Source organism: Rhinopithecus roxellana, chromosome 5 (genome assembly GCF_007565055.1).
Source record: "Rhinopithecus roxellana isolate Shanxi Qingling chromosome 5, ASM756505v1, whole genome shotgun sequence".
Lineage (NCBI taxonomy): Eukaryota > Metazoa > Chordata > Mammalia > Primates > Cercopithecidae > Rhinopithecus > Rhinopithecus roxellana.
The window spans coordinates 35976303-36001679 of record NC_044553.1 but is presented as its reverse complement, the minus strand read 5'-3'; the positions used below and the strand labels follow the sequence as shown (position 1 = coordinate 36001679).

Genomic DNA, 25377 nt, shown 5'->3' with positions numbered 1-25377 from the left:
ATATGGTAATTCCATGATAACCTTGTATTGAGAAGGCGAGTGGGTAGGAAAAAGGGGATGAGATGGGGGAGTAGGAGAGGGGAAGAGTAGGGGGAAATGGGGGAAGGACAAGGACAAGAAAAATCAGGTGGAAAAAGAAACTTGTAAAATGAAGGTAGTAGATACAGTAAAAAATAGATTTCCCCCTCAAAAGGAAAAGAAGACATTAGATCAATTTTTTTGGACTATTTAAATTATCCCAATATGCTCTACTAAAATCTAATATTTGCAGAATTGTTAATCAAATGTTTGATGTTATTATAGCAGTGAGTTAATTGTAGGACATAGTTCAATTGAGCTATATTTTTATGTGGTGGGTAAACATTTCTAAACTTTGAGACTCCATGTATAGGTACTGTATATATTTAGGTCCCTTTTATAGGACTTAGGGCATTGTTTTAGTGTTTTCGATATTTATAGGGGTATATAAAATAGTCATAGTTTTCGTTCCATGACAAGCTGTTGGCAGTTTCTATATTTCATTTGCTGAGGAGTCCTTGGTCAGGAATGAAACTCCCAAATATAACATCTTTTCCATGGAAAATATGATCTACATTATGAAGTGGTTTCTAAAAATATGTTGTGGCTAAAAGCAGGGCCTGCTAATTTATCCATATAAATCTATAGAAACATACAGATGTGCAGATATTATTACACAAACACAGCTCCTCAATCAGGCAATATATACACATTCACTAGCCTAAGAAAGAATAGTTATATATCTGTCCATGTTGAAATATAGATGGTAATGGATGGCTTCAAGTGTTTGAAGAGAAACAAATTAATTCAGAGATTAAAACCCATGAATGTTAAAGCCTAGGCATGTGTATTTTTAGCCCTGATTGCTGAATGAAATAGCTCTCTCCAGTGATTTCTTCCCAGGCCTTCTTTACCATGCAGAGTCAGATGAAAATACATTCTAGTATCTCTTGTTTGGTGGCTCCTTTTTGCTTTCCTTAAGCCTGGATTTCTAATTTTGATTTTGATGGATACAGTGGCCAGCCTCTAGTCTTAATCATTTTACAATGCAAGTAAGAATAGGCCTTTTGAACCATTGTTCCGCGAAGCACAGAAGCTGCATTTGAAAGGCAGCCTCCTGAGAAAGCTCAGTGTGCCCTGGAGGGTGTCTGGCCTGGAAGGGATTGTGTTCCCTAAGGTCTTTTTTCAGTGCAACAACCACAAGGTCTCCATCATCCATCATTTTTGGGCTTGAAGGTTTTCCTCAGAAACCCAGTCCCTGGAGCTGGAAGGATTCAGAGCCATAGTTTCTAGGACATAGTTGGGTTGATAATTATTTGTTGAATAACGGAGAGGTTTCTAAGCGTCTCAGGCCTGGATCACAGATCTTGAGATGACCCCCGGAGATCCTGAAGTTTCCATGGTCACTGCTGGTTAGAGAAAAGCAGAAAAGACCTAGAGAATCTAAAACATAGGATTTGACATGCTGAACCCGGCCAGATTCCAAAACAAGGAGCTCTTGGACAATTAGGTCAGGTCCCCGGTTCAACAGGAGAGTGTTGGGTTTATGGGTGCCATCCGTGTGTGTGTGTGTGTGTGCGCTCGCGTGCGAGTGTGTGTCGTGTTTACAGACAGGATCTCATGCTGTAACCCAGGCTAGAGTGCAGTGGCATGATCAAAGCTCCTTGCAGTCTCAGACTCCTGGGCTCAAGTGATCCTCCTGCCTCAGCCTCCCAAGTGGCTAGGACCACAGTCATACACCACCACATCTGGCTAATTTTTTTTTTTTTTTTTTTTTTGTGGAGATGAGGTCTTGCTATATTGCCCAGGCTGGTCTCAAACTCCAGGCCTCAAGCAATCCTCCCACCTCAGCCTCCCAAAGTGCTGGGATTACAGGTGTGAGCCACTGTGCCCAGCCAGGTATATTTTTGAACAAAGAAATAAAAATAAATTCTGTGAAGATACTCATTTGGATCAGACAGCCTTGGGGTCCACAAGTTGATTCAGATGAAGGGAAGGATTTTTCAATCCCATGGAACTGGATGAGCCTTAACCTCTTTCTAGTTGAAGAGATCAAACATGGTTTCAACTATTAGCGCGCTGTTGAAATAGCAGTTTATTATTAATCTATAGTGACTCTTATCAACTTTGTCATCACAAAATTTAACATTTTGAGCCAAAATGTTATTACTATTACAAAATAGATATTACTATTAACCCTGTTTTGTCCATAAGAATATTGAGACTTAGAGAAATGAAAAAATTTACCAAGGTCATCTAGCAAGTCAGTAGGTAGTGGAACTGGAAATCAGATCTGCCCTGCCTCTTTTGCACTATGGGTCAACTAAAGTGGAATAATTTTAAGGAACAAATCTTGGGGAAGTGCTGAAAGCCAGAAGGGACAGAATAAGGAAATGTTTAATCCTGGGTTTAAGATGCCAGATTCCTTGTTTGTGAGTTCTTTCTGGAAGGGCTTCATAAAGATACTCATAAATCTGTAGGAAAAGATACTTTAATGTCCTTTTGTGATTTCTAAGGAGAAAAAAAATGTGTGAGATAGTAGTTCTCAAACTTTAGGATGCGAAGGCTTGTTAAAACAGAGAATGTTAGCTGGGTGTGGTGGCATGCACCTGTAGTCCCAGCTACTTGGGAGGCTGAGGTGGGAGGATCACTTGAGCTCAGGAGTTTGAGGTTGTAGTGTGTCATGATCACACACTTGTGAATAGCCACTGCACTCCAGCCTGGGCAACACAGTGAGCTCTTGTCTCTGAAACAAACAAACAAACAAACACACACACACACACACACATAATATTGGACCCCAGCCCCAGAGTTTTTGATTCAATAATTTGCCTGTCTAATGAGTTCCAGGCGATGCTAATGCTGCTGGTCTGGGGACTGCACTTTGAGGCCCACATGTGCAAGGGAATCCAGTGATTTCAAAATGAGGTCTCCGTGTAATCTGGACCAGAGATTACAAGGAGGCTCCTTATTTGTGAGCAGGTGGTTCCCCAGACAATCTCCCAAAGCATCTGCAAGTTTTAATTGTTGTTTTGTTTTTGCTTTTAAGAAAGGAAAATGGGAATATCAGGGAATGTGAGAGCAGTGAGTTTCAACTACGCTACATCCTAAATAGCTAGAAAAAAATAATGATATAATTCCTTTTGGGAAGAGTGAGTTAGATGGGAGGCACCCAAAACTCATCAAAAACTAATCTCACCGGGTGCGGTGGCTCAAATTTCAGTGTCCATAAATCCTGTAATCCCAGCACTTTGGGAGGCCGAGGTGGGCAGATCACGAGGTCAGGAGATCGAGACCATTCTGGCTAACATGGTGAAACCCCGTCTCTACTAAAAAATACAAAAAAAAAAAAACTAGCCGGGCGAGGTGGCGGGCACCTGTAGTCCCAGCTACTTGGGAGGCTGAGGCAGGAGAATGGTGTAAACCCGGGAGGCGGAGCTTGCAGTGAGCCGAGATTGCGCCACTACACTCTAGCCTGGGTGACAGAGTGAGACTCTGTCTCAAAAAAAAAAAAAAAAAAACTAAACTAATCTCATCCAGAGAAAGTCTTTTCATTGATAAAAGGAGAGCTTTGTGCCAAAGTAAATGCAGGACAATTGGTGCATCTCTCTACCTGCCAGGCAGATTTGTTCCATTTCCTGCTGGTATTCTCAGTAAGGAAGCTGAGAAATGCCTAATAGAGTAAGTGCACAGCTCTGGTCCCTTTAATTGTATGTGATTGAGTTGTAGTTTCTGAGAGCTGCACTTACTTTAGGACATGTGTACTGTAGTGTATGTTTGCACAATTAAAAAGTGGGTGTTTTTGATCCAGATCATATGTGTCTCTTATGAGAAATTCTCTGAAAATGATTTTTTTCACTGTTGTCTGTGACAAAACAGATTCTTGAAAGACATCATCTAGTTAAGTGTATGCAAGTGTAAGGGGCCTAACTTACACTTGCAGCTTGTTAGCAGGTCTCAGGCTGGATATTGAAACAGGTTCTGAGATGGAGAGTTGAATGCAAAAGACTTACTGAGAGGGCTGTTGAAATCAACCGTAAAGGGAATGAGGGAAGCAGGGCCTGGCAGAGGGAGAGGCTGAAAAGCAATGAAGTCACAGCAGGCTCCGTGGGCAGTTCTGGAGCTAGGATGGCCCTTCAGAGTTGTCCCATATTGAGGGACGGGTACCAGGACCTGGAACCCCATATTGACCAATCAGGTCGTTGGATGCCTGTTGCCACTGGGGAGGGGACATAACATGGGCAAGGCAACTTCCCCTAGAGAGCACAATTTCTGCGAAAGGAACTCAGCTAGGATCCATGAGAAGTGAGCACTCCAGCAACTGGGGGAATAAATACCTCTGTCCTGAAGGGGGATTTGATTTCTATAGGGAGACAAGGGTTACACTTTGTTTTGATGACATAGAGCTACCTAACATTCATATATTGAATACATTGTTTATTTCCAAGGCAGCCTACTAGGTTCCATGCAATAGCCGAAGAAAGCCAGACATGCATTCTGCCTTTATAGAAACTTATACTATCCATTACTATACACATGATAGACATAATTTGACCTACTATGTAACATATTAACTATAGCATTCCAGTTATAATACAGAGCATACTTTGTTGGGTACTAGGTGTTGTACAAATTAGGTTAGACCCAGTTCTTTTTTTTTTTTTTTTTTTTTTTTTTGAGACATGGTCTCACTTCCTTGCTCAGGCTGGAGTGCAGTGACATAATCTCAGTTAATTGCAGCCTTGACCTCCCGGGCTCAAGCAATCCTCCCACCTCAGCCTCCCCAAGTAGCTGGGACTACAGGTGCAAGCAAACACAGCTGGCTAACTTGTATTTTTTGTAGAGACAGGGTTTTGCCGTGTTGCACAGGCTGCTCTCGAACTCCTGAGCTCAGGCGATCCACCTGCCTCGGCCTCCCAAAGTGCTGGGATTACAGGCATGAGCCACTGCACCCGGCCTAGACCCAGTTCTTAAAGTAGATAGCCATTATAAGGATAAAGCAATAATAATGGCTAGCATTTACTGAGGTATTGTCCAAAACACTATTATTATTCTTACCTTTTATATTTAAGGAATTGAGACATAGAGAGCTTTAAAAACTTCTTCAACAATGAGATCACTTGGACTCGGGAAGGGGAACATCACACACTGGGGCCTATCATGGGGAGGGGGGAGGGGGGAGGGATTGCATTGGGAGTTATACCTGATATAAATGACGAATTGATGGGTGCTGACGAGTTGATGGGTGCAGCACACCAACATGGCACAAGTATACATATGTAACAAACCTGCACGTTATGCACATGTACCCTAGAACTTAAAGTATAATAAAAAAATAAAAAAAAAAAAAAAAAAAAAAAACTTGTTCAAGGTGACAGAGATTGTAAGAGACAGCTAGATTTTGAACTCTGGCTGTCTAACTGCAGAGTCTACTTAACTAGCTTTTCCTCACTCTCTATTATCGTAAGAAAGTAGAGTTATAGATAAATTAAAGCCATCAAATTTTAACAACTTCTTGTAGCAAGAAACCGAACAAGACAAAGTTCAAAATATGTATAAACAATCCTTGCAAAAGATTGCACTCTAATAAGCTTTGCACCATGCACTAGCTAATAGCTGACCACGACCCCAAAGCCTCTCACATTTGTTTCTGGTTTGCTTTAGAGCAAGAATCAGAGAACAAGAGCCTGCAGGCCAAATCCCATCGACTACCTGATTTTGATTTTGCCACCTTGTCAGCCAAGAATGGTTTTGACATTTTTTAAATGGTTGGAAAAAACACCCCAAAAGAATATTCTGTGACACATGAACATCATATGGAATTCAAATTTCAGTGTCCGTAAGTGTTACTGGCACACAAGCACACCCATTTGTTTATGTATTTCCTATGGCTGTTTTTCTAGCTACAACAGCAGAATTGAGTAACTGTAACAGAAACTGTGTAACCTGCACAGCCTAAAATATTTCCTACCTGGCCCTTTTCAGAAAATGTTTGCCAACTGCTGCTAGAGTGATTCTCAACCTTAGCCTTGTTGGAAGCATTTGGAAGAGATCTTAAAACTTCTGATCCCCAAGCCCTGTCCTGTACCAATTAAGTCAGAATCTCTGGAGCTGAGACCCAGTCTTCAGTACTTCGTAACATTCTTGGTGGTATAGTCCAATGTGCAGCCAAGGCTGAGAACCACTGCCTACAGTGTTGAATGCATTTGAGGGGCAAATGGATTAGACGTTGCTGCCTCCAGGATGTCCTTGCTGCCTCCAGATAAGAGAGAGAATGCCGACCACTCTCTCACTGCTTGTGTGTGCAAGGGGTGATGTAAGCAAAGATGTTCAGGACCTCCATGTGCCCTCTGGTAAAAGCCCTTCTTCTTCTTCTTCTTTTTTTTTTTTTTTTTTTTTTGAGACAGGATCTCACTCTGTTGCCCAGGCAGGAGTTCAGTGGCACTATCTCAGCTTACTGCAACCTCTGCCTCCCAAGTTCAAGTGATTCTCCTGCCTCAGCCTCCCGAGTAGTTATGACTACAGGCGCCCACCACCACTCCCAGCTACTTTTGTATTTTTAGTAGAGATGGGGTTTCACCACATTGGCCAGGCTGGTCTTGAACTCCTGACCTCAGGTCATCTGCCCACCTTGGCCTTCCAAAGTGCTGGGATTACAGACGTGAGACACCACGCCCAGCCATAAAGCCCTTCTTCTTGAGGAGATGAGGATGGAGGAGGCAGAGAGGAGAAGAGAGGATTATATCAAATATGTATCCCAGAATATAGAGTGACTACATTGAAAACAAAATTCCCCAGAATGGAATATCATCAAACGTATAGGCAGTGTAACCTTCCCTATTCTAACCTCTAGGAATAGGTGACCTAATTCCTTAACACCCTCTAACGCAATCATCTGGTCTAAGCTATAGAGCACAGCACCAGTTACTCTGTGCAGTGAGTCTGAGGAGAAGGTTTAATCAGCTGTGTGGTTCATGAACTCTGTATCGGAATCCCTTGGAAGGTTTGTGAAACTGTAGATTCCTAGGCCTCACCCCAGAATCAAAACCTCTAGGAATGGTCCTAGAAATCTGTATTTTAACCGGCACCCAGGTGATTCTTAAGAACTTTACAGTTTGATCACCACTTACCTAAATGGTGTACTCTCTGTGGATGTGCAGGCTGAAGTTGTCCTACTATTATTTGTCGAGGTGGATTAACTGGTTAGGCCAGTTGTTCCTTCCTTCCAGAGGTGCACACACATTTAAAAAAATGGAATTCCCAATAAAATTTATAACATATATGCCAAATAGCCTTTAAAAGAACCAGAGTTATTAAAAAAAAAAAAAAAAACAGTGGTAGAAGTAATGTATTCATTACACCAATTGCTGTCTTGCTCAATGGTATAGACACCTGTATGACAAACTGTTTTACTATTTATTTATTTATTTATTTATTTAGATGGAGTGTTGCTCTGTCACCCAAGCTGGAGAGCAGTGGCACAATCTCAGCTCACTGCAACCTCTACCTCCTGGTTCCAGCAATTCTCCTGCCTCAGCCTCCCTAGTAGCTAGGATTACAGGCATGCACCACCATGCCTGGCTAATTTTTGTATTTTTACTAGAGACGGGGTTTCATGATGTTGGCCAGGCTGGTCTTGAACTCTTGACCTCAAGTGATCCGCCTACCTTGGCCTCCCAAAGTGCAAAGATTACAGGTGTGAGCCACCACACCTGGCCAAACTGTTTTAAATGTCTTTAAAATTCCAATTACTCTCTGAAGAATTTTTGGAAGTAGATATACATCGTTTAGAGTGAGCTTGAGTGAATAAAGTGGGTGACTAAGTAAGATCTGTTTTTGTTTTTGTTTTGTTTGTTTGTTTGTTTTTAATGAGCTTTGGCTCGTAAGTGACCACATTATGCATCAGTGCACTCTTTAACTCCAAAAGACACACCTTCATAATATTTTGAATATTTTGTCAAAAACAGAGTTGTTTTAAAGAAGCCCAGTTTATCCTAAAGTAAAGGAGAACAATCTTTTGAATTTACAAATTCCCATGTATTTTATATGACACCAACTCTATTTCTTATTGTCATTTCCTTAACCGCTTCTAAAGCCTATAAGCCATCAGCTTGTGGATGTAGGTGTTTGAATTTTGAGATACATGATTGTATTACAGGAAATCACTTTGGGGACAGTAGAACACCAGCACTAGTGAGGTCCTGAACATCTTTGCTTACATCACCCCTTGCACACACAAGCAGTGAGAGAGTGGTCGGCATTCTCTCTCTTATCTGGAGGCAGCAAGGACATCCTGGAGGCAGCAACGTCTAATCCATTTGCCCCTCAAATGCATTCAACACAAAGAGGCAAAGATTTAAAAAAAAGATGGTGCTGGTTTCCCTAGAACAATCAGAATAGCATAATACCACATGGATATGCAGTCTGAATTACTCAAAGTCTCTTCATTCATAACAAGAAGGCAATCTGAGACATTCAGGGCGCAACATGTCCCTTAGACTTTGGTAACTGATTTCCTTAAGGACTTACGTTGGAGATGCAAAGAAAAAGAAAGTCCTTTGGGAAATGGCAGGTGAATTTGTTTTAGCTGAGTATCATTGACTTTTTATTTTGGAAAGGCTCTTGCTGTGATTAAAATTTTATTCTCATTCCTATTTGCAGGGACAAAACTGGAACTATTCCTTCACTGCATATGTGACTATAGATGTGTGTGTGTGTGTGTCTGTGTGTATGTGTCAAAAGGTGGGGGATGTGGGGATCATTGCCTTTAATCATTCCAGCTGGGCCCCTTTGCCTGGTTTCATGTTGCACATTTTCTGGCTTTCCTATTGACTGAAGAACTGCATCCTGACATTCACCAGAAAAAATCTGCCCCACAGCCTCTCCTCCCATTAAATGCTCCCCTTTGTCTTGGATTGTGATATTGCCTTCCAAAATTAAAAAAAAATTTAAAAAGTGTGTGTGTGCACGTGTCTGTGTGTGTGTGTGTGTTAGGCGACATTGCTTCCAGAGGAGCTTAACTATTTGAGGGTTAAAGACACAGAAGAATTCTAACTTCAGTGTCGTAGTGGCCAGGAGTTGGTGAAGAAAGGTGGCTTTGTTTGGATGATTAGTTTGGACTCTGTTAAGACAGACAAAATATCTTTTTTTGGTCTTATGGCGTAGGCAGGGTTTTATATGCTTAAAAGCAAATCTTCAACGGCATTCTCATTCTCTTACATCAGCCCACTTCTCCCCTTCTCTCTCATGTGGCGAAACAATAAACAAAGTGGCCACTGTTGGTGCTCTGGGGCGTTTCTCTTTCTTTCTAATACAGGCTCCCAAGATGGAAATCTTTAGCCATTGAAAGCCCAAAAATTCTGCTCCTCTAAGAGCAGACACTCGCTGAATGTTTGCTAGCTGGAGAAAGTCTCACCGCCACTCAGCTCCAAAAAGGTTCTGCAGGAATTTTGGGGCTACAAGAATGGCGGGGCCCCCTCCCCGGTCCCAGGAGAAATCGCGCTCAGCTCTGTTGTCTTTTTCTTTTTCCTCAGCATTTGTAAAGTTGGCCCAAGGGTGTGGCTGAGACTCCAGAAAAGCACTGAAAGTACTATTTGTTCTTGAAAATGTTACAGTTAATGTCTTGGTCGCAGTAGTAGGGGAAGAAAAGATCTTTGTGAACAAAAGCAACAGAATGCAGGCATCTATCTGCCTTTCCTCGCTGGGATTTCAGATTTGTTAACGCTGCTATCAGCAAGGCAAGTGGAATTTGAGAGGTTAATTTAAAGCAGTAATTCTTAACCCGGGATCTGTGATTTCTAAGAGGTCCACAGAATGTTGTGGGGAGCTTTGGGGTGAGGAGTGGACCTTCTTAAACGGAATAGAAAAGTTTGTACAGGCCGGGCGCGGTGGCTCATGTCTGGAATCCCAGCACTTTGAAAGGCCAGGTGGGCAGATCACCTGAGGTCAGGAGTTTGAGACCAGCCTGGCCAATGTGGTGAAACCCCATCTCCACTAAAAATACAAAAATTAGAGGGGCGTGGTGGCGGGCGCCTGTAATTCCAGCTACTTGGGAGGCTGAGGCAGGAGAATTGCTTGAACCCTGGAGGCGGAGGTTGCAGTGAGCCGAGATCGCGCCATTGCACTCCAGCCTAGGCAACGAGAGCGAGACTCCACCTCAAAAAAAAAAAAAAAAGAAAGAAAGAAAGAAAAGTTTGCACAAATAGGCCTTTTATTGGAGAGAGGCATGACTCATCTTAGAGTCTCCAATTCAAACAATTAATAAGTACTATTTTTTTGAGACAGGGTCTTGCTCTGTCACCCAGACTGTAGTGCAGTGATGTGATCCTAGCTCACTGCAGCCTTGAACTCCTAAGTTCAAGCAATCCTCCTGCACTGGGCTCCTGGGTAGCTGTGGCCACAGGTGTGCACTGCTATGCCTGGCAATTTAAAAATATATATTTTTGTGGAGACAAGGTCTCACTGTGTTGTACAGTTTGTCTCAAAGTCCTGGCCTTGAGGGATCCTCCTGCCTCGGCCTCCCTGCGTGGTGGGACTACAGGCAGGAGCCACTGTGCCTGGCTGATAATTACCTTTTAAAGCAAGTTCATAAGCACAAGTTTTCCCCTTTTTTTCTTTTGAGCAGAGTTTTGTACATCAAGAGATTTTGGGGGCTCTGTAAAGCCTCACATGCCTCAAATATACAGTTCTCAGTGAGCGTGTGAGTACTCGTGTATGTTGCCCATGTGGGCAGAGCCTGGCTCCAGATGCTCGTTTCTTCCAGGAGGTGGCAGCCAGTGCATAGACAGCAGAGGGCTGGGGAAGGGCAGGGGCATCCGAGTAAGTCTTTTCTAGAGTCCACCCCTACCACTTTGTCCTTTTGCCTGGGTAGTTTACCCCAGCCACGCTGGTGTTAGCGATTGGCCAAAGAGCCTCCCCTCACTGTGTTAGGGGAGTGAGCAAGGGAAGGACAGTCAATATACTACTTCCCCTAGCCTCTAGAGCCTATGACTCCCTCCTTTTCATCCATCTGGCAATGTGGTTCCTTCCCAGTGCTTGTGGGTTTTGAAGTCAGAAGCGGATTTGCATTCTGTCTCTCCCACTGTCAATTGCCTTATTTGTACACAGTTATTTAAATTCTTTGAACTTTAGTATCCTCATTGGTAAAATGAAGGTAAAGTCCATACCTTGGAATGATACTGTTATGACTCAATGAAATGATGTACATAAGGTGTTCACTTCTGAGCCTGACCATAGAGAGTGCTCAGTAAATAGAGGCTGGCCAGGAGCTATGGCTCACACCTCTAATCCCAGAACCTTGGTAGGCTGAGGTGGGAGTCTCACTTGAGCCCAGGAGTTCAAGACCAACCCAGGCAACATAGGGAGACCCTGTCTCTACACAAAATAAAAAAGGAAAAGAAAAAATTAGCCAATTATGGTGGTGCTTACCAGTTGTAGTGGTCCCAGCTACATGAGGTGGGAGGATTGCTTGAGGCCAAGGAGGTTGAGGCTGCAGTGAGCTATGATCGCACCCACTGCACTCCAACCTGGGCAACAGAGTGAGACCCCATCTCTACAAAAACAAAAAATTAAACAAATAAATATAAATGGGGGCTGTTCTTTCACTGAAACTTGGGCTCCCTGCTACTGCAAGGTGTACAATTCTAAAAGGCTTTACTAAATGCGCTCAAAATTTTTTATCTTTATGAAACTTTTGGGAATAGAAACAGGTAGCTCTACTAAAAAAAAAACTGAAAAAGGAAATATGGATTTAGTGGCTGCAAAGATGGAGGGGTTAAAAGCTAAGCTGGAATGGGAGCAGAGAGAGAAATAAAGAACACCTGCTAGTATCCATAACATGAACATTGTCCCATCTCTCTATGGGTGTCAGCTCTCCATTGGGACATTTTTGATGTGCCTTCACATCTCAACACCTTTGCCTCACACTAGCAAAACTCCTGCTGAAGGAACTTACTGTGCATTATTTTCAATATTTTAAAGGATTACTTATCCAGTCAAGTGCACAATGAAAGTAAAACATAACATTGTTTACCTTGTTTATATCTAAACACCAGTAGAATCAGAAATGAAATAGCAAATCACACACACAAAAAACACCTAAAACCAAGCCATAGTTCATAAGCTTTTTCTACATTACTGTTTACACAGGATTAATTCGATATAGCTGCTACCAATGTGTATATACTGTTGCAAGTTCTACTTTTTCACACTAATTTCTATAGACTTCTTCATATTTCTATAGTCCAAGTGGCAATATCCATTTTGATATGTTTTATCTATATCACAAGACTTTGGGTTGGTTTCTTATGTGAAGTGTTTCTTTTACTTATATACTCAATGCTATCCCAATACAGGCTTCTCCCCACCTTGTCAAAGGCTGTAATAAATTATTTAAACAAATTGTTTTTAGAGACAGGGTCTCGCTCTGTCACCCAGGCGGGAGTGCAGTGGCACTGCAGCCTTGAACTCCTGGGCTCAAGCAAGCCTCCCAAGTAGCTGGGACTACAAGTGTGTGCCACCATGCCCCGCCCATGCTCTGAGAAATGTTGACATTTGTCAACTTTTACCAAATTACTCTCTAGAAAGATTGTATTAATACTAACCGAGGCCCCTGGCAATGGATAAATATGCCTAAAGCAGAATATTTCCCATTTTTTCCAACACTGGGTTTTGTATTTTTTTCCCTAATTTAATGAGTGAAGTATCTTGTTGTTTTAATTTTCAATTTTAAAATTATAATGAATGTGAATATTTTCCCATCTTAAAAAACCAAGTGATTTCTCTCTCCTTTTGTGTGAATTATTGGATCCATGGGTCAAGAAACTGTGGCCCATGGGCCAAATCTGGCCAGCCGCCAGTTTCTATAAAGTTTTATTGGAACACAGGCATGCTCACTTGTCTACATATTGTCTAAGGCTGCTTTTTGCACTATAGTAGCAGAATTGAGTACTTGCAAAAGAGCAAAGTCTGAAATATTTACTGTCTGGCACTTCATAGAAACAGTATTTAGACTCTTATCTCTTAGTTCATGTTCACTCTTGTTCTACCATATGTTATGCTCCAGCAATATCAAAGTACCTGTAATTCCCCTCATATCATGATACTTTGTGTTTTGGTGTCTTCACCTATGTTCTTCTGTCTGTCTAGAAATTCTAATCCCCTCCCTTCCAGGAAGGTTCATCCTTTTAAAACCTCCTTGAGAGGTATTCATGCTGTAAAGTATTCCCTTCAACTTAAATTCACTGCATTACTTTTTGTTAGAAGATACTGATAATTGGTGTGAGAATCAAAAAAACAAATGTGTGAGAAAACAGTTTGTGAAATTACGAGTCGCTATATAAAAGTAACAACTTCTAATAAAAAGTTACTATAGTTGTCATATAATTATTGTTATATTATTATTGTTGTTATTATATTTGGCAGCATCAATATTCACCTTTGTTTTTACTTTAAGTTCACATCATTTATAGTCAACTTATTTATTTATTTATTTATTTATTTACTGAGACCAGAGTTTCGCTCTTTTTGCCCAGGCTGGAGTGCAATGGCGCGATCTCGGCTTGCTGCAACCTCCACCTCTCAGATTCAACCGATTCTCCTGCCTCAGCCTCCCAAGTAGCTGGGATTACAGGTGCCTGCCACCACGCCTGGCTAATTTTTTGTATTTTTAGACCAAAATATCCAAATCACTCTCATGGAGTAAAGGATCTGCCCTATCTTATAATACCTCTTTATTAAATACTGTCAATATAGTGGGGTGCCTGGACTAGCTATTTTGGCAATATCAGTGCCAATTTGGATTAATTATGAATCTTATCAATTATTGAGTAATCATTAAGATGACTCAAAACATCAATCAACCAACCAAGCCAGAGAGCCCGACTCTCTGTGTTATCCTTCTATTTGATTCCAGAGAACAAAGGATAGAATCCTAGAGAAACAAGAAATATGAAATCCTGAGAATATATGCTAACCAAAGATCCATTCTATCCTTTAATTGCAGATAATTATGCAAAAATCTAACAAGATAATACCTTGAAGAAGAGTTTCATTTATATAGAAAAAATGATCTGAGCTAAAACATACATTTATAAGTGCAAAATAATGCCTAGAATCTTTGGGAATTCTAATTATCTTTCAAAAGTATTTTTTAGAAGAACATTGCTCTGCACTACAACCTATCATAGCTGTAAAATGGGTCTGCATGGCCAGGCACAGTGGCTCACACCTGTAATCCCAGCACTTCGGGAGGCTGAGGCGGGCAGATCACAAGGTCAGGAGATCGAGACTATCCTGGCTAACATGGTGAAATCCCGTCTCTACTAAAAATACAAAAAAATTAGCCGGGCGTGGTGGTGGGCACCTGTAGTCCCAGCTACTCGGGAGGCTGAGGCAGGAGAATAGTGTGAACCTGGGGGGCGGAGCTTGCGGTGAGCCGAGCTTGTGCCTGGGCAACAGAGCGAGATTCTGTCTCAAAACAAAAACAAAACAAAACAAAAATGGGTCTGCATTCCTCTCTCTGACGTCTCCCCACTTCCTTTGGAAATCTAAACTGTAGAAAATACTATTGTGAAATATAATATATATAAAAACTATAATACAATGTTGCATGTGTATGTGTGCTGGGGTGTGTGTGTGAGAGAATATAGTTTATTAATTTAAACAATGATCTCTGGGGAATCCGGAAGAGATTTTCATTTGCCTTGTGAAAAGTTTAATATATGTGATCAAAGCCACAAGGCTAAGGTTCAAATTACACAGAGTGAAAGCTTGGGCAGTTATGAATGCTCAGAGTCCCAGAGACAAAAGCTTTTAGTTTTAACTGCATTTCTGGAAAGGAGGGCGCCAGTTCCTTCACCACTTCCATTAAGGAGCAACTACTTATTTTAGCGGTGCCTTTCTCTCAGGAAGTACAATATATAGGAAGGGCAGAAAAGTAAGCAAAGGAGGAAATTTGATATTGATTTCTTTTCTTCTGTGAAATTACATGAAAGCTCAATGGCTTGTAGCAGCAACCTAGTCAATAAAGCTCCATTTGAGACCACCTTGAAGTTCAGCGTTCTCCCGATCCTTTGAAATTTCCTCTAGTGTCAGGTTATTTTTGTATTTAATTGTCTTTAGTTCTGAGATACTATGAAGCTTTTTATTCATAACATTACAGAGATGATTTTGCTAGAGGTAACACTGCAAAGTATTTCCAGATGACAATGCCCTGCCCCTCCTTTTTGGTTAAAAATCAGCAACACAAAAACCAAAATCTGAAAATCCAAGGAAAAACAGAGATGAATAAAGCAAATAGTAGAGCTCCTTGTTGTAAAGCAATTGCTCAGTATTAGGGTGCTGCTAGGTTTTCCTGCGGAAGGAGTAAGTACAGCATTTCCTCCTGTGGGGCTGGGAGAATATCATGTGTGTTGGACTCACTATTATGTATGTGTACTTTTTGGTCGTGATAATTTCTAACATTTCTTAAGCCCTTACTGTGTAGAGGTAGTATGCTAAGTCTTTATTTGTATGGTTTCTGTTCTTTAGGGAAGCAATAAGTCGCCTGTGTGAAGCTGTCCCCGGGGCAAATGGAGCCATTAAAAAGCGAAAGGTAAATGTTGCTGTGGTTTTCTTGCTTATGTGTCCCTCATTATGGCAAAGAGAGTATGAAAATCACTGTTAGTTCATCCCACCCTATGACCCAAAGTCCAGCCTAGCCTTTATTAGGTGGCATGATGTCAGAGCTGCACTCAAAGCTACCCTTGTCCCTCAAATCTTTCCGAGCTGCCTGACGCTGTCTGATGTGGCGATGCCTCCAGCTGCAGAGGGGAGAAAGCCCCTGGGCTTTATGTCAGAAATGTAGGGTGCCGGACTTGGCTCTTACTGACCAGGGAGCATGGGATCTCATCTTGCTGAGACTCTGTTCTTATTTTCTGTGGAGTGTGGAGTTAGGGAGTTGAACTGAATGACCAGTTTAGTACCTTCTAGTTTCCACATATTATAATGTATGTATTCTGCATTACAACATTTTAGACTTTTTAGGCTTTCTGGCCTGTTTTCTAGTATAAATATGGATAGTGGTAAAGGTGAGCTAATAATGCATAGGTAGAGTAGCTTTCCCCGTGGAAAGAAAGCAAAAGTTTTGATGTTAGACAGACTCGGATTGAAGTCCTGCCTCAGCCACCTACAAACGGTGTACTCTTGGACCAGTCACTTAACCTCTTGGACCCTTGGTTTACTAATTTGTAAAATGGGAGAAAATAGCACTTACTTTATAGGGTTATGTAAGAAATAAATGAAGTGATGTGTACCTACTACCTACCACAGCGTCTGGCATCTATTACACTTTCTGTGTTAATGGTAGCTAGTGTTATTGCTATTAAGCTATAAGCCCTAGAATGTTTTGTTGGTTTGAAAAGTCCAAAGGGCCAATGCAAAAGCTCTTAAGATAACTATATAAATCATACAGAATTGCAGACTGTTTAAGTGTAGGGTTTTTTTTTGTTTTGTTTTGCTTTTTGTTTTTTTGTTTCTTGTTTTTGAGACGGAGTCTCGCTCTGTCACCCAGGCTGGAGTGCAGTGGCGCAATCTTGGCTCACTGCAAGCTCTGCCTCCCAGGTTCACGCCATTCTTCTGCCTCAGCCTCCTGAGTAGCTGGGACTACAGGCGCCTGCCACCAAGCCTGGCTAATTTTTCTGTATTTTTAGTAGAGACGGGGTTTCACCACGTTAGCCAGGATGGTCTCAATCTGCTGACCTCGTGATCTGCCCACCTCGGCCTCCCAAAGTGCTGGGACTACAGGCGTGAGCCACCGCACCTGGCCGAGAAGGGATTTTTAAGAGATCTTCTGGTCTAACATTTTCATTTTGCCAGCTACTAAACTGAGTCTGAGACAAGAGATGGTATTTGTCTGAGTCACTAGGGTGATTAAGGTCAGAGTCAGTTGCAGAAGCCAAGTCTTCAGATTCTCAGCTTTGGATTCTATTTCTATACCATTCTGCCCCGTTTTTGGTTATCATTCTTCATTATATTACATAGGGCTGAACCAGTGTCACCCAGAGTGACTCAGAGAACCCACATGGTATGAAACATTCTGACAAATGGCTCTTAAATTCTATTAAGGACTCCCTGTGACTAGTTTCTTTCATAGAATCCATGATTCCAAAGTAATCTCTAACCTCTTCCTGCTTCTCATAATTTCTGATTAGGATACTTCAACTGGATGATTCCAACTAACAGGCAAGATTTTCTCATCTAAGGAGCAGGTATTCCCCATCCCAAAATAAAACAAAGCAAACCTGGCTATCATCTATCCGGAAAGTACACTTGCAGAGAAAATCAGAAAAGCAGCTGGTTTCCTTCAATAGCTAGCATGTATTGAGTACTTCATGTGTGCCAGGGACTCTTTCCAGCACTTTATCCTTTTTTCTTTTCTTTTCTCTCCACTTTATTGTGGTAAAATAGCCATAACATAAAATTTACCATCTTAACCTTTTCTTTTTTTTTTTTTTTGAGACAGTTTCACTCTGTCACCCAGGCTGGAGTCCAGCGGCTCACTGCAACCTCTGCTTCCCAGGGGTTCAAACAATTCTCAATGCCTCAGCCTCCCGAGTAGCTGGGATTGCAATCATGTGCCACCATGGCTGGCTGATTTTTGTATTTTTAGTAGAGATGAGGTTTTGCCATGTTGGCCAGGCTGGTCTCTAACTCCCTGGCGTCAAGTGATCTACCCACCTCAGCCTCCCAAAGTGCTGGGATTATAGGCATGAGCCACCACTCCCAGCCTTCATCTTAACCCTTTTTAAGTGTACAGTTCAGTGGTATTAAGTACATTCATATTTTTGTGCAGCCATCACCATCATCCATCTTTAGAACTCTTTTCATCTTGCAAAACTGAAACTCTACACATTAAACAATAACTCCCCAGTCCCCTATCTCCCCAGCCCCTGGCAACCACAATTCTACTTTCTGTCTCTATGATTTTGAGTACTCTAGATACTTCATATGAATGGAATCATACAGTATTGGTCCTTTTATGACTAGCTTAATTCACTTAGCATAATGTCCTCAAGGTTCATCTATGTCATAGCAGATGTCAGAATTTACTTCCTTTTTACAGCTGAATAATTTTGCGTTGTATGTATATACCATATTTTGCTTACCCATTCTTCAGTAGATGGACACTAGGTTGCTCCCACAGCTTAGCTATTATGAATAATGCTGCTATGAATGTGAGTTACAAAATCTTTTAGAGACCTTCCTTTCAATTATTTTGGGTATATACCCAGAAGTAGAATTGCTGGATCATGTGGTTATTCTATTTTTTCATTGTTTGAGGAACTACCATACTGTTTTCTACAGCAGCTGTACCATTTTACACTCCCACCAATAATGCACAAGGGTTCTAATTTCTCCGTATTCTCACCAAGCCTATTCACATTTTCAGTTTCTTTATGATTTCGTCTTGATAGGTATTCTAGCAATTTGTCCATTGTACCTAGGTTCTCCAACTTGTTGGCATACAATTGTTCACAGTAGTCTCTTATAATCCTTTTCATTTCTGTAGAATTGGTAGTAATGTCTTCACTTTCATTTCTGATTTTAGTAATTTGAGTCTTTTCTCTTTTTTGCCTTAATTCATCCAGTTAAAGGTTTGTCAGTTTTACCGATCTTTTGGAAGAACCAACTTTTGGTTTAATTAATTTTATCTATTTTTCTATTCTCTATTTTATCTCTCTTCTAATCCTTAGGATTTCCTTGCTTCTGTTAGCTTTGGGTTTTGTTTTTTTCTAGTTCCTTAAGTTACAATGTTAGGTTTTTGACTTGAGATCTTTCTGCTTTTTTAATAAAAGTGTTTATATCTATGATTTTTCCTCCTAGCACTCACTGTTTTCACTGCATCCCATAAGTTTTGGTATGCTGTGGTTTTTATACTTTGTTAATCATCACAAAAAACCTAGCCACAAGTGTTATTGTTTGTCCCCATTTTACAGATGAGGAAACTGAGGCCCCGAGAGGTTAAGTAACTTGCTTAGTGACCCAGTCAGTGTGTGGAGATGCTAGGTCAAGCCCAGGTAGTCTGGTCCAGCATCTACACACTTAATCACGATGTTATCTGCTTCTTTGCCAAGCATCTGCCCTGTGGGGAGGGAGCCAAAAAACGATGTAGGGCCAGTTGAATATAGTCAGATCTTTGTTTGATTCCTTAGGTCTGTTAGATACTGCATCATTAGCAGTTTGGAGTGCTAATGGATAAATGATTTATCTATTTATGTGATCTCCCATGAGTTTTGAAGTCTAAAAAGTTAATGAATAACCGAAAGAACTGGGGATTCCTGAGAGATTATGCCATATAGAGTAAGAAGAGCTAGGCTGCTATGTCAGTACCAATAAATTGACCCAGATACAGTCAATTAATGTTTCCCTATCTTAATGCTTTTCTCTTTGTAAAATATGGATAAGCACCTCTGCCAGGTCTGCCTCCACTCTTTTGTAAAAGTTGGTCAGTATCCCATCCTCAGCCTCCCCTTTCTGTTCCTTTCTCCTCTCATTCCCATAATGACCTCTCCCAAGGCCAGGGTCTACAGTTTCTCCCCTATCTCTTTCTTGAAGAAGAAATCCTGTAGCAAAATTGCCAAAATTCATTTTGAAAGTAGTAATTATAATCACTACAGTTTGTTAGCACTTCACTGTATACTATGCATTTCCATATACTTTATTATTAATACTAAATTTGATTCTCCTAAGACCTCCCATGGCTAGAGGCGGAAGAATGGAAGTGATAGCATTACTCCTGTTTTGTAAACAAAGACATTGAGGGGGTTCCAGAGTTGTCTAAGGTCCCTTGACAAGTTAGGATCACACCTGGGACTTGAATTCCAGTTGCCTCACTGCCCATCCTGTGTGCTTTCCACTCCTTTCTCTTCCATGGGTCTTTTAACTGTTAGGACGTTTCTAATAATGGCATGAAAGACTTTGTCTCCCATATAATAAATACATTTTGGGCATATCCCACGAGATTAAGGTTATGGTGAGAACAAAATTAAGATGACTTATATAAAAGTTCTTTACAGATAACAAAATGCTTTTCAACTATGAGATAGTGTTATAATTTAATTTGTATTTCATAATTTTATATATATATATATATATATATTTTTTTTTTTTTTATTTTTATTTATTTTTTTTTTTGAGCAACAGAGTCTTGCTCTATTGCCCAGGCTGGAGTGTAGTGGCACGATCTCGGCTCACTGTGACCTCCGCCTCCAAGGTTCAAGTGATTCTCCTACCTCAGCCTCCTGAGTAGCTGGGATTACAGGCACGTGCCACCACGCCTGGCTTATTTTTGTGTTTTTAGTAGAGATGGGTTTCACCATGTTGGTCAGGAACTCCTGACTTCGTGAACTGCTCACCTCGGCCTCCCAAAGTGCTGGGATTACAGGCGTGAGCCACTGCACCAGCCTCTTAATAATATTTTTTAAACTAGCATGGAAAAGAAACTCTAGAGAAGCAAATGAACAACTTGCTGTTGATAAAATCACTGTAGGAAACACAAAATCCCTGATTGAGTGGCTCGCTTTGCCCAGAGCCGTGTAAGAAGCAAAGAAGGTAAACCAAGAGTCAGCTTTATGATGTGGTGATAGCTGTGAGGTTTAGGGCTCTTTCCTCACATTGTTTGCACTACATTTTAGAATGAGCTTGGAATTAAAAACAAAACTGTACATTAAATTTCAACAGTGTGGCCGGGCGCGGTGGCTCAAGCCTGTAACCCCAGCACTTTGGGAGTCCGAGACGGGCGGATCACGAGGTCAGGAGATCGAGACTATCCTGGCTAACCCGGTGAAACCCCGTCTCTACTAAAAAATACGAAAAAAAAAAAACTAGCCGGGCGAGGTGGCAGGTGCCTGTAGTCCCAGCTACTCGGGAGGCTAAGGCAGGAGAATGGCGTAAACCCGGGAGGCGGATTTGCAGTGAGCTGAGATCCGGCCACTGCACTCCAGCCTGGGCGACAGAGCGGGACTCCGTCTCAAAAAAAAAAAAAAAAATTTTCAACAGTGTGTGTTTAACGGTTTGGTATGGCTCCAGAATGAATCAAATGAGAGCAAAACTAGGAAAGAAACAAATTGTGTTTTCATTGATTGCCTCAAAGTATTGATTCATATGCTGAGGAATCACTGATTTCCATCAGCTGGTCCAGCTGAGGATTTCAGGACTTTCCAGCAGAGGATTTCAGGACTTAATCCAAGCATCCATCAAAGCATTTAAATCTCTCAAATTATTTCTTAGAATTTTTAATGTTGGAAAGGTCAAAAATAAGTAATAATAATAGAGGAGGCATGGCAAGATGGCCAAATAGGAACAGCTACAGTCTCCAACTCCCAGCACGAGCGACACAGAACACCGGTGATTTCTGCGTTTTCAACTGAGTTACTGGGGTCATCTCACTAGGGAGTGCCGGACAATCGGTGATGGTCAGCTGCTGCAGCCCGACCAGCGAGAGCTGAAGCAGGGCGAGGCATCGCCTCACCTGGGAAGCGCAAGGGGGAAGGGAGTCCCTTTTCCTAGCCAGGGGAACTGAGACACACAACACCCGGAAAACCAGGTGACTCCTACCCCAATACTGTGCTTTGAGCAAACGGGCACACCAGGAGATTGTATCCCACACCTGGCCGGGAGGGTCCCACCGCCATGGAGCCTCCCTCATTGCTAGCACAGCAGTCTGCAATCTAACCGCAAGGCAGCAGTGAGGCTGGGGGAGGGGCGCCCGCCATTGCTGAGGCTTAAGTAGGTAAACAAAGCCGCTGGGAAGCTCAAACTGGGTGGAGCTCACAGCAGATCAAGGAAACCTGCCTGTCTCTGTAGACTCCACCTCTGGGGACAGGGCACAGCTAAACAACAACAACAAAAAAAGCAGCAGGAACCTTTGCAGACGCAAACGACTCTGTCTGATAGCTTTGAAGAGAGCAGTGGATCTCCCCACATGGAGGTTGAGATCTGAGAAGGGAAAGAGACTGCCTGCTCAAGTGGGTCCCTGACCCCTGAGTAGCCTAACTGGGAGACATCCCCCACTAGGGGCAGACTGACACCCCACACCTCACAGGGTGGAGTACACCCCTGAGAGGAAGCTTCCAAAGTAAGAATCAGACAGGTACACTCGCTGTTCAGCAATATTCTATCTTCTGCAACCTCTGCTGCTGATACCCAGGCAAACAGGGTCTGGAGTGGACCTCAAGCAATCTCCAACAGACCTGCAGCTGAGGGTCCTGACTGTTAGAAGGAAAACTATCAAACAGGAAGGACACCTATACCAAAACCCCATCAGTACATCACCATCATCAAAGACCAGAGGCAGATAAAACCACAAAGATGGGGAAAAAGCAGGGCAGAAAAGCTGGAAATTCAAAAAATAAGAGCGCATCTCCCCCTGCAAAGGAGTGCAGCTCATCGCCAGCAACGGATCAAAGCTGGTCAGAGAATGACTTTGACGAGATGAGAGAAGAAGGCTTCAGTCCATCAAACTTCTCAGAGCTAAAGGAGGAATTACGTACCCAGTGCAAAGAAACTAAAAATCTCGAAAAAAATGTGGAAGAATTGACAGCTAGAATAATTAATGCAGAGAAGGTCGTAAACGAAATGACAGAGATGAAAACCATGACACGAGAAATACGTGACAAATGTATAAGCTTCAGTAACTGACTCGATCAACTGGAAGAAAGAGTATCAGCGATTGAGGATCAAATGAATGAAATGAAGCGAGAAGAGAAACCAAAAGAAAAAAGAAGAAAAAGAAATGAACAAAGCCTGCAAGAAGTATGGGATTATGTAAAAAGACCAAATCTACGTCTGATTGGGGTGCCTGAAAGTGAGGGGGAAAATGGAACCAAGCTGGAAAACACTCTTCAGGATATCATCCAGGAGAACTTCCCCAACCTAGTAGGGCAGGCCAACATTCAAATTCAGGAAATACAGAGAACGCCACAAAGATACTCCTCCAGAAGAGCAACTCCAAGACACATAATTGCCAGATTCACCAAAGTTGAAATGAAGGAAAAAATCTGAAGGGCAGCCAGAGAGAAAGGTCGGGTTACCCACAAAGGGAAGCCCATCAGACTAACAGCAGATCTCTCGGCAGAAATTCTACAAGCCAGAAGAGAGTGGGGGCCAATATTCAACATTCTTAAAGAAAAGAATTTTCAACCCAGAATTTCATATCTAGCCAAACTAAGTTTCATAAGTGAAGGAGAAATAAAATCCTTTACAGATAAGCAAATGCTTAGAGATTTTGTCACCACCAGGCCTGCCTTACAAGAGACCCTGAAGGAAGCCCTAAACATGGAAAGGAACAACCGGTACCAGCCATTGCAAAAACATGCCAAAATGTAAAGACCATCGAGGCTAGGAAGAAACTGCATCAAATAACGAGCAAAATAACCAGTTAATATCATAATGGCAGGATCAAGTTCACACATAACAATATTAACCTTAAATGTAAATGGACTAAATGCTCCAATTAAAAGACATAGACTGGCAAACTGGATAAAGAGTCAAGACCCATCAGTCTCCTGTATTCAGGAGACCCATCTCACATGCAGAGACATACATAGGCTCAAAATAAAGGGATGGAGGAAGATCTACCATGCAAATGGAGAACAAAAAAAAGCAGGGGTTGCAATCCTAGTCTCTGATAAAACAGACTTCAAACCATCAAAGATCAAGAGACAAAGAAGGCCATTAAATAATGGTAAAGGGATCAATTCAACAGGAAGCGCTAACTATCCTAAATATATATGCACCCAATACAGGAGCACCCAGATTCATAAAGCAAGTCCTTAGAAAATTACAAAGAGACTTAGACTCCCATACAATAATAATGGGAGACTTCAACACCCCACTGTCAACATTAGACAGATCAATGAGACAGAAAGTTAACAAGGATATCCAGGAATTGAACTCATCTCTGCACCAAGCGGACCTAATAGACATCTGTAGAACTCTCCACCCCAAATCAATAGAATATACATTCTTCTCAGCACTACATCGCACTTATTCCAAAATTGATCACATAATTGGAAGTAAAGCACTCCTCAGCAAATGTAAAAGAATAGAAATTATAACAAACTGTCTCTCAGACCACAGTGCAATCAAACTAGAACTCAGGACTAAGAAACTCAATCAAAACCGCTCAACTACATGGAAACTGAACAACCTGCTCCTGAATGACTACTGGGTACATAACGAAATGAAGGCAGAAATAAAGATGTTCTTTGAAACCAATGAGAACAAAGATACAACATACCAGAATCTCTGGGACACATTTAAAGCAGTGTGTAGAGGGAAATTTATAGCACTAAATGCCCACAAGAGAAAGCTGGAAAAATCTAAAATGGACACTCTAACATCACAATTAAAAGAACTAGAGAGGCAAGAGCAAACACATTCAAAAGCTAGCAGAAGGCAAGAAATAACTAAGATCAGAGCAGAACTGAAGGAGATAGAGACACAAAAAATCAATGAATCCAGGAGTTGGTTTTTTGAAAAGATCAACAAAATTGACAGACCGCTAGCAAGACTAATAAAGAAGAAAAGAGAGAAGAATCAAATAGATGCAATAAAAAATGATAAAGGGGATATCACCACGGACCCCACAGAAATACAAACTACCATCAGAGAATACTATAAACACCTCTATGCAAATAAACTAGAAAATCTAGAAGAAATGGATAATTTCCTGGACACTTACACTCTTCCAAGACTAAACCAGGAAGAAGTTGAATCCCTCAATAGACCAATAGCAGGCTCTGAAATTGAGGCAATAATTAATAGCCTACCAACCAAAAAAAGTCCAGGACCAGATGGATTCACAGCTGAATTCTACCAGAGGTACAAGGAGGAGCTGGTACCATTCCTTCTGAAACTATTCCAATCAATAGAAAAAGAGGGAATCCTCCCTAACTCATTTTATGAGGCCAACATCATCCTGATACCAAAGCCTGGCAGAGCCACAACAAAAAAAGAGAATTTTAGACCAATATCCCTGATGAACATCGATGCAAAAATCCTCAATAAAATACTGGCAAACCGGATTCAGCAGCACATCAAAAAGCTTATCCATCATGATCAAGTGGGCTTCATCCCTGGGATGCAAGGCTGCTTCAACATTCACAAATCAATAAACGTAATCCAGCATATAAACAGAACCAAAGACAAGAACCACATGATTATCTCAATAGATGCAGAAAAGGCTTTTGACAAAATTCAACAGCCCTTCATGCTAAAAACACTCAATAAATTTGGTATTGATGGAACGTACCTCAAAATAATAAGAGCTATTTATGACAAACCCACAGCCAATATCATACTGAATGGGCAAAAACTGGA

General features: G+C 41.6%; 1 protein-coding gene across 1 annotated transcript in view; it reads left to right on the top strand.

The window, feature by feature from the left end:
• The window catches only part of SHC4 (SHC adaptor protein 4), a 147510-nt gene that overhangs the window by 57713 nt on the left and 64420 nt on the right, over nucleotides 1-25377 (top strand). The window contains exon 3 of the mRNA XM_010357805.2: nucleotides 15547-15610. Within this exon, the coding sequence (XP_010356107.2) occupies nucleotides 15547-15610 (64 nt within the window). The remainder of the gene's footprint in view (nucleotides 1-15546; nucleotides 15611-25377) is intronic.